The sequence below is a fragment of the Ruditapes philippinarum genome, unplaced genomic scaffold (genome assembly GCF_026571515.1).
Source record: "Ruditapes philippinarum isolate M1 unplaced genomic scaffold, ASM2657151v2 ctg1811_1_1_1_1, whole genome shotgun sequence".
NCBI classification, from domain to species: domain Eukaryota; kingdom Metazoa; phylum Mollusca; class Bivalvia; order Venerida; family Veneridae; genus Ruditapes; species Ruditapes philippinarum.
The window spans coordinates 174,197-187,411 of NW_026855651.1; the positions used below are offsets into that span (position 1 = coordinate 174,197).

Here is a 13,215-nt window from a genome sequence, read left to right on the forward strand (position 1 = left end):
TATTAACCATCATTATACATCGATATCGTTTTACTGCCGATAAACTGTATGAACGTATATTTTTAATTTAGCAATTATTGTTCAACGATGGTGCATCTGTAAGGTAGATATGCATGGTGGACAGTCTACCAAGGCTATACAGACAGGTAGGCGGTGTTTCCATGAATAACTAAAATAGAAACAAAAAGACTTCTAAAAATAGATATAAAATATCATTGAGCAGAGTTTACGATTTTATTAATCCACAACAATATTTATAATTATGACTAAAAGGGGAAACCTTTCAAATTGTAATGTCAAAAAGAGAAAAATGTATATAATAAACAGAAAATACTATCAATACAGGATTTATTTTCATCCTGTGGTATCAAAATTATCAAATTTGATATGTGGCTAGCCTCACTCATGAAATATTAAAATCCTGTATTTACAGTAAAAAAAACTTGAATATCCTCTATATAGTATAACTTTAATGTTTTCTCTTTAATGTTACTGTTTTTATTATTTTCTAATTATTTATTATTAATTTTTTTATCATTTTGTGCTAATTGTTTGTCTTTGGTTTATTTTCCCCAACTTTTGGGTTGTAATATTTAAGCTTACCGCGTAAACAGCCTGTTGCGGATGTTCAATGTATGGCGAATATTGTTTCAAGTCCATTGCAAGTGCCCACCCAAAGCTATTTAATACACCGTCATTGTACAGCAAAAATACCGGGAAAAAGTCGTTGCAGTTCATCGCTAGATCTATGTTATACCAATAATGCACCCCTGTATAAAGATTATAATCAAAGAAAACAGAAGTTAAAAAGGTTCCATGATAACCGCCGTATGAACACATCTGCGGATGTTTCTAAATTCAAAATTTCACCATTTTCGTGTTAAATGTTAAATTCTGCTTAAGCCGGTGCTAGGGGCGTGGACGGTAACTTGCACTTTCCAGTACCGTCCATGAACAGACTCAATCAAACCGAGCCTGCAACAAAAATTTAATTTTGTTGTGTTGGACTTTCTTTAGGGATTCTGTTTTTCTCTATTTTAATGCGGTGATCAATTTCAATAATATAAAGATATTTCATTTAACTGTTTTCAAAATTGTTTGAAAAAAAGAAAACTTTTGTATCGAGAATATAATATCAATAGAAGAAAGTCTTTTGAGACCGTGACTAGTAGGATGTGTCAGAGTTAAATCGTATACATATACGCCCCTCGTACAAATCAGATAGCCTCCTGTTTCGATGTTCTCTCTTTTAAAGAAAATGCAATACACAGTCTAATACATATTTACACATCAAAATAGAGAAAAACAGAATCCCCCGAAAAAGATCAACTCGGCAAAATTGAAAATGTTGCAGGCTCGGTTTGATTAAGCCTGTTCATGGATGTTACTGGAAAGTGCAAGTTACCGTCCACGCCCCTAGCACCGGCTTAAGAAGAATTCAACATTTAAACACAAAAATGGTGAAATTTTTTAATTAAGAAACATCTGCAGATGTGTTCATTCAAAGACACACATTTCCCTGCAGATTTATTTATGTAAAGCATAAAAAGGTTGTTTACAAGTTCAAAATTTAGCGGATATCGACTATACTCGGTAAGCTGTGTTATACATTGTATCATAGTTTTGTAGACCTTTCTAAAAAAACGTGCACAATGCGTTAACTGAAGTGCAGGTAGTACAATGGTAGGATATTCATTATTAAACCTTATATGTTTATTTCAATTTAACAAAAAACACTAAGATTTAAATGAGGAAAAAAGAACCATACCCATAACTTTGAAACAGAGGCCTTTTGTCCAAAGGCTTTTATCTGCTTCATTCTGGGTTAAAGGAACTTCAAGTAGGTCCAGCATGGGGTTCGTACCGTTCTGTAGCCACAGGCCTGTGCCTGTTCCATCTTCGCGAAATTCAGCTGCGCTGCGACCCTTATTACAAATAGTCGCTGTAAAAAAAGATATACCATACAAACCGGAATTTTGTCAATTTTACATAATTATATATTCTGGAGGCATCAAAGTAGGACAAAAGCTTGAGTGTAATCAGAACAATGACGTATGGAATATTGCTCTACTGAAGGGATGGCAGTTCCTACCGTTCCTATGGCGACACTGAATACAGTGTTTACAAAAATTCATTTATTAATCCGCATTTGAAAAGTATGTGCCTAAAAGTGGATAGGTCTACAATGGGCACATTTTCCGTATTGATGAAAACGTATCATATGGATACATGTATTCTTATCAAATTTTGCTGGAAATTTATATTCTGTTATAGAACAATTTATTATCTGCTATATGAACACATGTAACTATATGTAAATTTCGCACTTACCAACAACATTCATATACAGCTACATGTACAATTCTTACATTGTTTGTCGTTTTGTATGTTACCTAACGCTGTCAATAATTATTTATTGTATCACAGAGACATTCCATTAAAGACCTGATTGGCGTCCGCGCCGAAGCGCGACGCCCCTTATGGAATGATTTTGTGAAAGGGCAATTGCAACTTCTCGGGCCTTTTACTCGGTCATAATAGCCGATCATTCCGATTGGTATGAGGGTGTTTGATTATAAGCATTTGACACCAAAAGAGAGACACGAAACCCATGCAGACTGGTTAGTCTCTATACTGATGTTGGCAGCTAAATTTATGTTCCGCTAAAACTTTGAATAGACTGGGCCAAATTCATAAATGAAGAGATATGTCGTCTGCCGTCGATTTATAAGTAAATATGGCATTCGGCTCAGAGGTCGCATTAGCATTCCAAGACTGGAGATACAAAATAAACATAACATAACTTGAAAATTGCATTCCCTGAATTATTCAAAACATTTCGCCAATTACCCATCATCCTTTACCGAAATTTGACGAAAGATACCGAAAAGTTACGATTGTGAATGACCTAACTCGATTAATTAATACGTACATGGATCAACAAAGTAAGCTGTCAAATATTGGTACCCATCATCTTCGATTATTGAATTATCCTTTAGTGGTGGAAACGGGTAATTGTTTGGATTTGGTGTAAAATCCGCTTGAAACTGAAATGTATAAATACATTCTCGCAACTTTCTAGCTTTAATTCCATTATTTTGAAAACGTGTGAACACTGTAGTTGAAACATCGAGTTTCCGTAAGCTTTGACAGTTTTCTAACATGAGACTAGAAACACACAGCGGTAAATGAGTGGAAACACAGCGGTCAAGGAGTGGAAACACAGCGGTCAAGGAGTGGAAACACACAGCGGTCATGGAGTGGAAACACACAACGGTCAGGGATAAATATACAAAGGTCTGGGAGTGGAAATATACAGCGGGATAAAAATGGACGTTTGCTATTATCGTTAAGTTTATGACTGAATTTTGTGTTATGTTTTAATGTTTTACTGAAAACACTTAGTGAGACGGGACCCACATAATTATGTATTCTTTCATCTTATTACAAGCACACGTAGCAATACATTGCCGTTTATGCAAACACTTCTGTCAAGTTTGACAAGAGGGTGTATTTTTACCTTATTTTTTACAGCAAAGAGCCATACTTTATCCACCGTTTCTGCGACGAATACTCCACTTCTGCGAAAGCTATGGCCTGAGTGTTAATATGCCATAAAGAGGCAGATTTATAACATCCTCCTTCATTTGTATGGAACCCAACGCGCGAATCCAAATGGAATTTTGTATGAACTAATATTATTTACCATACATGTTATTATTTCTTCTTTATCTAAAAAAAAAACGTCGAAAGGTAAAGCAAAAGCGATTGTTTTAATTGAACTGATTATATATTATTAGTTATCTAATAAATTTATTGTTTAATTCAAATGTTAATAAATAATGAAATTACCCCAAGTTGAATTCCTGCTATGTAGCCGGCTACATCGTAAATTAGAATCACCGCCGTGTCATTGCCTTTGATGTATCGTAGGCCTTTAAATTTTGAATTATCTGGGGAAAAAATGTAGAAAATAAATAAAGCGAGACCGGATTTTTAAAGTCTACCACGAGTTACCTCCACTTTTGGTAGGTATGAGTCATTTCCGGTTTAACCGTCATCAATATTAATGGAAAAATACTACTGTAGTATGCCAAAATGTCACAGCTATAAACCCATTGAGTAATAACAGACACACCGCACAATCAACTTGTGAAGCTGTGAAACGAAATATGCTCATCATAATCTCGAGTCATTAGTCACGTGCATTTAAAAGCCTCGTTTTCGATCCAATATGACTGACTCGTGATATAAGGTTATTTAATTGCTTAATAGAATGATGCATTAGAATATTTAGATAAATATGAAAGCCAAACCGTCACAGCCAGCACCAGGGGTCAGTCCAGTCCAGTTGAGAGCAAGAGCTTCAGAACGGGTCCTCGGCATGTTTTCGAATACATTCCAGGTCACTGTAAAAAATCCAACAAATAAATGGATTGACAATAGCAAATTCAAAAGCATATACGTAATAATTAAAAAAAAATATGAATATTTCAAATATTGTACGAGAGAAATTATATTACTCTTTATGATCAAACACATTGAAAACTGCATAAAAGTCATGATTTTAAAACAAAACTAGATATGAAACAATTTATGTTCTCTAACTCTAAAGAATCAAAACATAATAAAATTTATTATTTGTCACGCAGAAAATGCAAGATATATTCACCTTTCAATCCATCCCAGTTTTTCACTGAAAAAAAAAGAATAAAATACCATATTACATCAATATTATATTACATATCAATAACCGTTCCTTATAAAAAGAATTTCACTGATGATATGAAAAGCGTTTGTAATACGCTTTTAACAAAAGTATGGCTAATAATCGCACTCAATAATTAACTAAATTCTTAATGGAATGTATATGGTTCTACTCAGGTGCTCGTTCGTGCCTGAAATAATACACGAAGCGGCATCTGATTTCTTCTTCTACCAGTAAAGTTGGAAAGTCACTAAATTACCTTGACAGTGATTGGGCGTCGAAAACTATACCAAAAAGTAACTATTTTAATATAGAACAAATACACATGTAGATATATAACGTTTAGAAAAACGCACTCATGTGAAGACAATTTCTATTAAAACAGGCAATTATCCTACGTTGATCAAATATAAATGATATCTAATTTCACAAATAAAATTACAATTTTAAGAACATATCACCAGAGTAAAATCTGCCGCTCTGGCGTAAATATTGTGTGACATGAGAAGAACATAAGACTAGCACCATCCTGCCAATACTTGATACCAACGACTTCAAAGAAAGTGTATAAATTTGAAACCAAAGACATTGGCTTGATTAGTTCAAATACCTCGGCATGTGTCGTTTTTATCAGACTCTATACATTTCCTCTTACAAACGCCCTCACATCGCTTAGATAGGCATTGTCTGTCGAAATCACATTTTTCGCCAAGTTCTATAATAAATACGCAAAGATAAAATGACAATTTAAATGTGGTTGAAAATAATGTCTTACGACACCAATACAGAACAAGGGCGGCATACACGTACCGCAAACTGACCATTGATATAAAACCACTTAATCTTCTAATTGTAAAAAAAATAAAATGAGATATAACTTTCTCTAAATAACTAGTTTTGCTATAATCTGTAGTTGCTCCATTTTAGTTTTGCGATAATCTGTACTTGCTGCATTTCAAATTGTTGATTGAAAACAAACCTTTTTTACAATGAGCAACAAATGCAAATGCCATTTTTCGTATTTGAATCATTTAATTATATCTGTTGTATCATTTCATGTTCATGTTTGTTTGTTGTTCTTCTTCTTCTTTTTTCGTTTTTTTTTCTTCTTTTTTTTATAGAAAATTAATGTTATTTTAAACAATATTAACATTAAGATCTCCCAATTAATTTATTGTGTGAAAAATGAACAAAACAAAACGTTTCCAAACAAAATATTCTTTAAGAATGTTTGATCAGCGATGATTTTGAGTATGCGCATGCCTCACCCGGTTTAACTGAAACGGAATTTCAATTTTTCACTATTATTACTGCGTCATTTTCTAAATATAGCTATAGAAACATGTAATAAATTGGATCGATCGCTGAAATATAATTGTAAGGAAAATTAAAGGTTAAAAGCACAATTACCTAAGTCCTTTTTTTCTTTATGTTTCAAAATCTACAATGAAAAGGCTAGTTGTGAAAGTTGGCAAATACCTTACATCTATGGTGGCTGATTTGGAACGCTTTTGTGCGTCGTGTTGTCGCTAGCGACAGGCCGACAAAGCGCCAAACGGTGTGTTGTCAGACTTTCATCTTGTCGTCATGTCGCTGACGATGTACGCCAAACGGCACGTTGTCGTGCGGTGTGTTGTCGCCATGTCACATTGTTGCTCAGATCAAATCCAAGGATCGGCTTACAAACCAAGCGACAGGGCGACAACGCGCCGTACGACAACGAGCTGTTTGGCATGCATCGTTAGCGACAGGATGACAAGACAAAAGACACTAGCGACAGCACGACGCACAAAAGCGTTCCAAATCAGCCGCCATAATTATGTACATGTGTTATAAACGTTATAATTATAATCTTACATACATATCTAAGTAATAGAGCATAATGAATGTGTGTAGGTTACTGTTAAATTATTTACTGTTAAATTATATTTTGATGCCTCTGGCGAGCAAAATATCATTTTATTCAACGAGTTCAATAAATTCACTACTGAACTTTCACGAATATAATATTCTATTTATCACGTACCCAAAATAAAGACTGTTTTAAGTGCAGAAGAATTATTTTTTTTCGACGAACATATAGTGTAAAGCTAACATTTAAAGCGCGTCTTTACACTATGTTTACAACGCAAATGACGTCACGTCAAAATATATGCAAAGCCGTACAGTGCCATTTTACGGGTTTGCAAAATCGTCACGGGTATGTGATTAAAAGTATTATTACTAGTAGATAGAGCTTTAACACATCAAAAGTGAACAGTAGCTTTAGTTAGAGCTAGTCAGTGTACTATAACTAAGTAATTTTTATTGTTTACCTTCAAAATATACTTTTTGAAGTGAGTAAGCCGAATACCCTTGACCTTTTTTGTTTGGCATCCTGCTTTCACGGAAGAGAGACCGACAAGGTACCACAGATGATTGTTTGAATTCTCTGCTTTGCAGATGATAGGAGATCCATTGTCTACCTTATATACAGAAATATATATAATATATTTACAGTTTTATAATTCTTATCAAATGGAATAATTTATACATGTATGCCAATGTTTTATTAGGACTTTTCCGACCTCTTTATTATTATAATAGTGGCAAGCCTGGGGAGGGACTTGTATAATGCCTGAAGATATGTATTGAAACATTAAAAATACGATATAAGTGAAAAAAGAAGTAAGTTTGTAACGTAAATGAAAGTTTAAGAACAGAACAGAACAGATATTTTATTAAGACTTGTACAAAGTACATCATCTACAATACATTATATTCACATATGTAATAGCTGCTTGAAAATGAACAAACAAAACATGAATATCACATTTTACGTATACAATAATTTCATAACAACAAACAAACATGCAATCAATCAATCAATCAATCAAACAAACATGTAGGTATGAAAAAAGTGTATTTACTATCTACTTTTATAATTAAATAAGATGCTTTTATGTATATTTTTGGAATAAAAACAAAACATTTGGAGAATGAACATTAATTGTAATCAGACAGTAGCATTCAAGGTAATACAATCATGGCAAATTTCATATCCATTACTGAGACAAACAAAAAGCACCCCCACACACACGTTTTTTGTTAACCGTTTCTGACACAAACTAACAACTTAAACCTCACCCCAACAAGCCAGCCAACCATAGGAGCATGTACTACTGTTCAGCAGCTCAATTTGATATTTTGATACTAAAATCGCTTAACTTTAAACTGGCTTTTTCTGGCAAAATTAAGCAAGAAAATATTCTAAATGCAATCATATTTAAACAAACTTCGCATTCGCTGTCACTGCTGGAATCGAATTCTAAAGCATTGTGGCGCAATGAATATATTGTCATATTTGAAATATGTGTCTATTAGAACTAAATAAAATCACTGTTTTGAATTCGGATTTGAAGAAAAATATTATGAATTCGCAGAAAAATTTCACGAGGGCGTAGCTGGAGTGATATAATGCTGCGCATTTGAATGACTAACAGTTATTTTATTAGGCGATAAAATCATCGCTTGGGATATATTATTTCGGCTCGTACACATCGACAAATAAATGCTGCCGTTCCTGATACCAAGTTTATTTGTCGTACTTTATTCAGCGTGGTGTAGCATTTTAATGGTAACGTCATAGGTCTTTTATAGATAGATAAACAGTGATTTTACACTTTCTGCTTTCGGTCATTCTTTCTTCAATAGGAAAAATGCAGTTCGTGATAAAATAATAGATATCACAATAATCCTAATGTCAATTTCACTACTGATTATAGCATTCATTTCAAACCAATGAAAACAAAAATAGAAAAATGTTATACATACTGCACAAATTTTGTCATCGGTTGCATCAAAGCAAAATGATTCGGCCTTGCCCAATTTGCCGCATTTGGAATTAGATTTGATGTTGACACCGACTTCCTTCAAATTGGTCTTGTCACCTTTATCAAACATTTAACAAACCTAACAGTTACCAGTACTTTAATGATCGACTTTGATTTTTCTTTACATTTCGCAATAACTTAAGACTTTTGATCTGGGGAATGTGAGTGCCGTTATCAAAAGAAAATAAGAAAGGTAATAAAACATGTTGTTGTTTTTTTTTTTTCAGATGGTACTACACATAATCATCGTTTGAGTATTTCATAAAGCCAAAAAAGCCATATATGTCAAAAGTTTGTTTTGCGAAATCTTCAAATTGCGGAGGAATCAGGAATTGTTATTTCAATAGTTGTTTCAATAGGGGGAAATGTCTATATTCGGGTTCTATTTTGATGAAAACAAAAAGAACGACACTAGACGTCTGAATCAATAAATAGGGAAAAAAACAACAAATAGCCCATGTAGATCTAAGTAATGCACAATGCAAACTTTTCAATTATGATGTAAATAGGAGTTTAATCCAACCCTCGTATTAAAGAGTAATAAAAAAATTTCCGAAAAATGACAATAGATTTTTGTTAACCATGATTAATAGGAAAACATGAAATATCGCTGAAATAAACGTCAACAAGGGAAATGAATCGTTTAATGTTTAAGACAGTTAATAAGATCAGAAAATACTTACCTGAAAAACCAACTACTTTACAATTTGTCGCTTTTGGTTCGGCTCCTTTTGAAATAAAACGATCAAAGGGCCGTACTTTGTCCTTCTTGCGATGTACTTTTTTGTTCAGCTTTGCCAACAGAATGTCGTCAAACTTATTGTCTGTCTGTTAATAATTGATATATAGATGTTCAATTTTAAATATCTAACTATAAGTAAACAGACAGTTAAAGCTAAGATAAGCTTCCTCACATGAAAAACCAAATGTCCCTGACGATGAAGGGCTAGAAACTTTAAGTCGGAGACTTAACTTAATTGAACTTGATTGTAACTAATTTTGCAAAGGCTCACGGATATGTTTTTTGTTTGTTTGATTGGGTTTTGCGTCACAACGACACAGTATTGGTCATATGGCGACATTCCAGCTTTACTGGTGGAGGAAGACCTGGGGTGCCTTCCGTGCATTATTTCAGACACGAACGGGTACCCGAGTAGAACCACCGACGTTCTGTAAGCTAGCTTGATAGCTCACATGAAAGAATCCAAAATCCCTGTCGTGATTCGAACCCACAGCGGTGAGGGGCAAGTGGTTTGAAGTCAACGACCTTAACCACTCGGCCACGGACGCCCCACCACGAATATGTAATAAATATATAAATTTCCTTTTTCCTTTGTTTTCTTTTTTTGGAAGAAACATAGATGCATATGTTAATATTGATTCATTGATTGATTGGTTAGTTGATTGATTGATCGATTTGATTTGATGACAATAATTTAAAGATATTAAGGCATTCCCACCCCAATCATGGTCTAATACTGTATAAATAATTATAAATAATATTTATATAAGGTCCGTTTAGAGAAAGATGGAGTGCTTTTATGTCTTCCTTGAAAGAAATAAAATATTGTGCAAAAGATACAGAAAAAGTATAGCTAGAATCAAAACATGTACATTTCGTTGAAACAAAAATCCTACAAAGAAGTAAATTATCCCCAAAACATACCTGTATATATTTAACTTTTCGGACGACGCCAGGCTTAAAAAGAATTGTATAGTCGCGAACATCCCTGTAAAACAAACGCATTGATACTTCTTTTGCAAATAATCACGGGGTCGGAACCCTATATGGATCTCAAAATTGAGCATCGGTAAAACATATATGTGAATGTGAAGGATAAAAAATATGTCAATCACAGTGTAAGTTTCCAACTTTTTAAACGTTTATATAAAATTCAAAGCATTTTTTTATGAAAATCGAAATGTGATTTGCCGACGATGAAATATAAACAATAAGGAAACAATTCGATACCTCTAGGTTACCGTCTATATTTAAATTAGTAAAGCGTGGCCAAAGTCTTTTTTTTAAATTTATGTTTGTTTTATAAAGCTAAGAGCTCAGCCATTTCATTTACCTCTCTATACAATCTTTTCCCGTTAAAATCCAATCACGTGCTATCAGAATGCCGCTACAAATAAATTCTTTCTTCTTCATAATTCTCACTGTAAAACTGAAATCTCCTTTTCTTGCAGGGCGGCCTCCTTTCATGTGTTCTGACAATTCTTGTGAAAAACATAATGTCCATATAATACCTAAAATGGTTAAAAATTGAAGTAATAAGTTATTCGAATCCCGGGCTGGCCAACTAACATTACTAATCAGTCTTTCGGATGAGACTTTAAATCAAGGTCCCATGTATGGGTGCTTAAACATTTGGCACGCTAAAGAACCAGGAGAAGCTTCTGGAATCGGGGCATCTTTCTGTATCTGTATCTTGCACTATCCTCAAAAATATAGAATGACTAATACTCGTACTTTTCTGGAGGACATTGGGAAACCAGTGGCGAGTATGAATAAACTCAAATGCACGCATAATAAGAAATAGTTAAAGCATATTATTGTTATTATTATTATTATTATTATTAATGTTACTGTCATGATTATTTTTATCATTTTAACACTTTTTATCATCAACATCATTATCATTTCTACATATTTATAATCATTATCATCATCTTCATCATCATTTTCATCATTATCTTCATTATTATTATCATTTTTATATTTTTTGATAAACACGATACAAAGTCATTCAGGAACAAGAAATGCATAATTCGAAAAAATAAAAAATAACAATAAAATAAAGATTGAATAAATATCACTTAAATTGCTAATAATTAGTAAGATAAAAAAAGGCAAAACTTAATAGAAAATAATAAATATTTACTTACAAAATGCAAAGATTTCTAATAATCTTGCCATCGTGCCATATATTATATTACATTTATCTTCCTCGGAAACAAATAAGCAAATTAGTTTTGATTTATTTTAATAGCTAGAGTTTAAAATTGGTTATTTTTTACGACTATTTTCTATGGTGGTCCATTAACGCCACTTCGTATTTATTTTTTATTTCATTTTTTTCTGATTTTTGCTATTAGTAGCTATAACTTTGTTGTTTTTGAATGGACTGTTTTCAAACTTGAACATAATTATCTCTAAGGATAGACCTTCAAGCTGACTTGACAGACATTGACCTTCACTTATTACTGACCTTCAATTTAAATATATGAATGTCATTTTTTTTTTTACTGTAACTGGCTATAACTTTGTTATTATTGAATGGATTGACTTCATATTTATTATGAAAGAATATTTTTTTAAAATAAGACCTTTATGTATATCAAACTCAAATTGACCTTGGCTCTTTTATGTCATTTACTTTGAAGGATTAATTATTGAATTTTCATCGATTTTGGTAATCAATAAATGAATAATCTTCATACTTTGACAAAACAATATTTTTGACAGACCTTTTAAAAGGTTAAACTGACCTTGACTTTGAGCTTTAATGACCTTCACGGTCAATGTCAAATTATTGCAATTTGGTTAAATTCTCATAATTTTGTTATTTAAATAAGGATTTGAATTAACAAAATAAGACTTGCTACAAAAAAACATATTGAATAATTAAGATGTGACTTTGACCTTAAATTGACATTGACTGTCAATATCAAATAAATAAAATTATTTTCTTTTTTTCTGTAACTGGCTATAACTTCGTTATACATTAATGGAATGATTTTATATTAAGATACATCTTTTAGGTCAGGACCTTCATTTATATCAAATTGACCTTGACTCATGTTTGGTCTTGAAGGTCGTCTTTATTTTATTTTCACTGCTTATTGCTATAATTGGCTGTAACTTTGTAATTAATCAATGGATTATTTTCATACTTGGACAACAACGTTTTAGGAAAGGTTAAACTGACCTTGACCTTTAGTTTTAAATGATAATGACCGTCAAGTTCAAAGTGTTGAATTTTGGTTAAGTTGTCATAATTGTTTACTTATGTACTGACTTGATTCATATGTGGATAAAACAAAACAGATATTTGGAATAATTTAAACATGACCTTGACCTTTAAATGACCTTGACCGTCTAATGATTGAATTTTGACTATGTCATTTATTTATGAAAAGGATTCATACTTGGACCAAACAACAAGTGTGACTAGACAGACATATTAGATTTAAAAATAGGAAAAACTCTTCTTTTTTTAATTTTCTTTGTAAATATTGTTTCTACTGTTCATTTGTTTGGTTTAAGAAACAGTAAAACAGTCGAGCGTTGCCCTAAACCAGCGCAGCGGTGACTCTTGTTGAATTTTCGCTTTATTGCAATTAATGTTGCGTTTTGCGTAAATACTATAAAAACGCACACGCACATCAATATCAATATGAAGCTTGCAAAATTATTTTTATTTATATCTTGAATTTATATCATTCAATCATCGTTATTATGTGACATGAAACGTGTAAAACAAATATGCACATGCGTAACTTTATAAACGCGAAGATAAGAAAAGTGAATAAGGCGAAAATGCAACAATGCTAAAATACTACAGTGTGAAAAACGAAATGCAATAATGTCAAAAAGCGAAAATGCGAAAAAGCAATTGCGCGAAAAGT

General features: G+C 32.6%; 1 protein-coding gene across 1 annotated transcript; it reads right to left on the reverse strand.

Moving 5' to 3' along the window:
- Nucleotides 1-11,535, reverse strand: LOC132744028 (uncharacterized). The gene is made up of 15 exons (XM_060732638.1): nucleotides 11,473-11,535; nucleotides 10,656-10,833; nucleotides 10,247-10,310; nucleotides 9,264-9,408; nucleotides 8,522-8,637; nucleotides 7,024-7,173; nucleotides 6,119-6,149; nucleotides 5,319-5,423; nucleotides 4,673-4,696; nucleotides 4,317-4,409; nucleotides 3,853-3,953; nucleotides 2,933-3,047; nucleotides 1,769-1,942; nucleotides 604-770; nucleotides 1-169 (listed from the first exon to the last, which is right to left on the reverse strand). The coding sequence occupies exons 1-15, from the start codon at nucleotides 11,501-11,503 to the stop codon at nucleotides 68-70; spliced, it is 1,596 nt and encodes a 531-aa protein (XP_060588621.1). The 5' UTR covers nucleotides 11,504-11,535; the 3' UTR covers nucleotides 1-67.
- Between the last annotated feature and the right edge of the window lie 1,680 nt (nucleotides 11,536-13,215).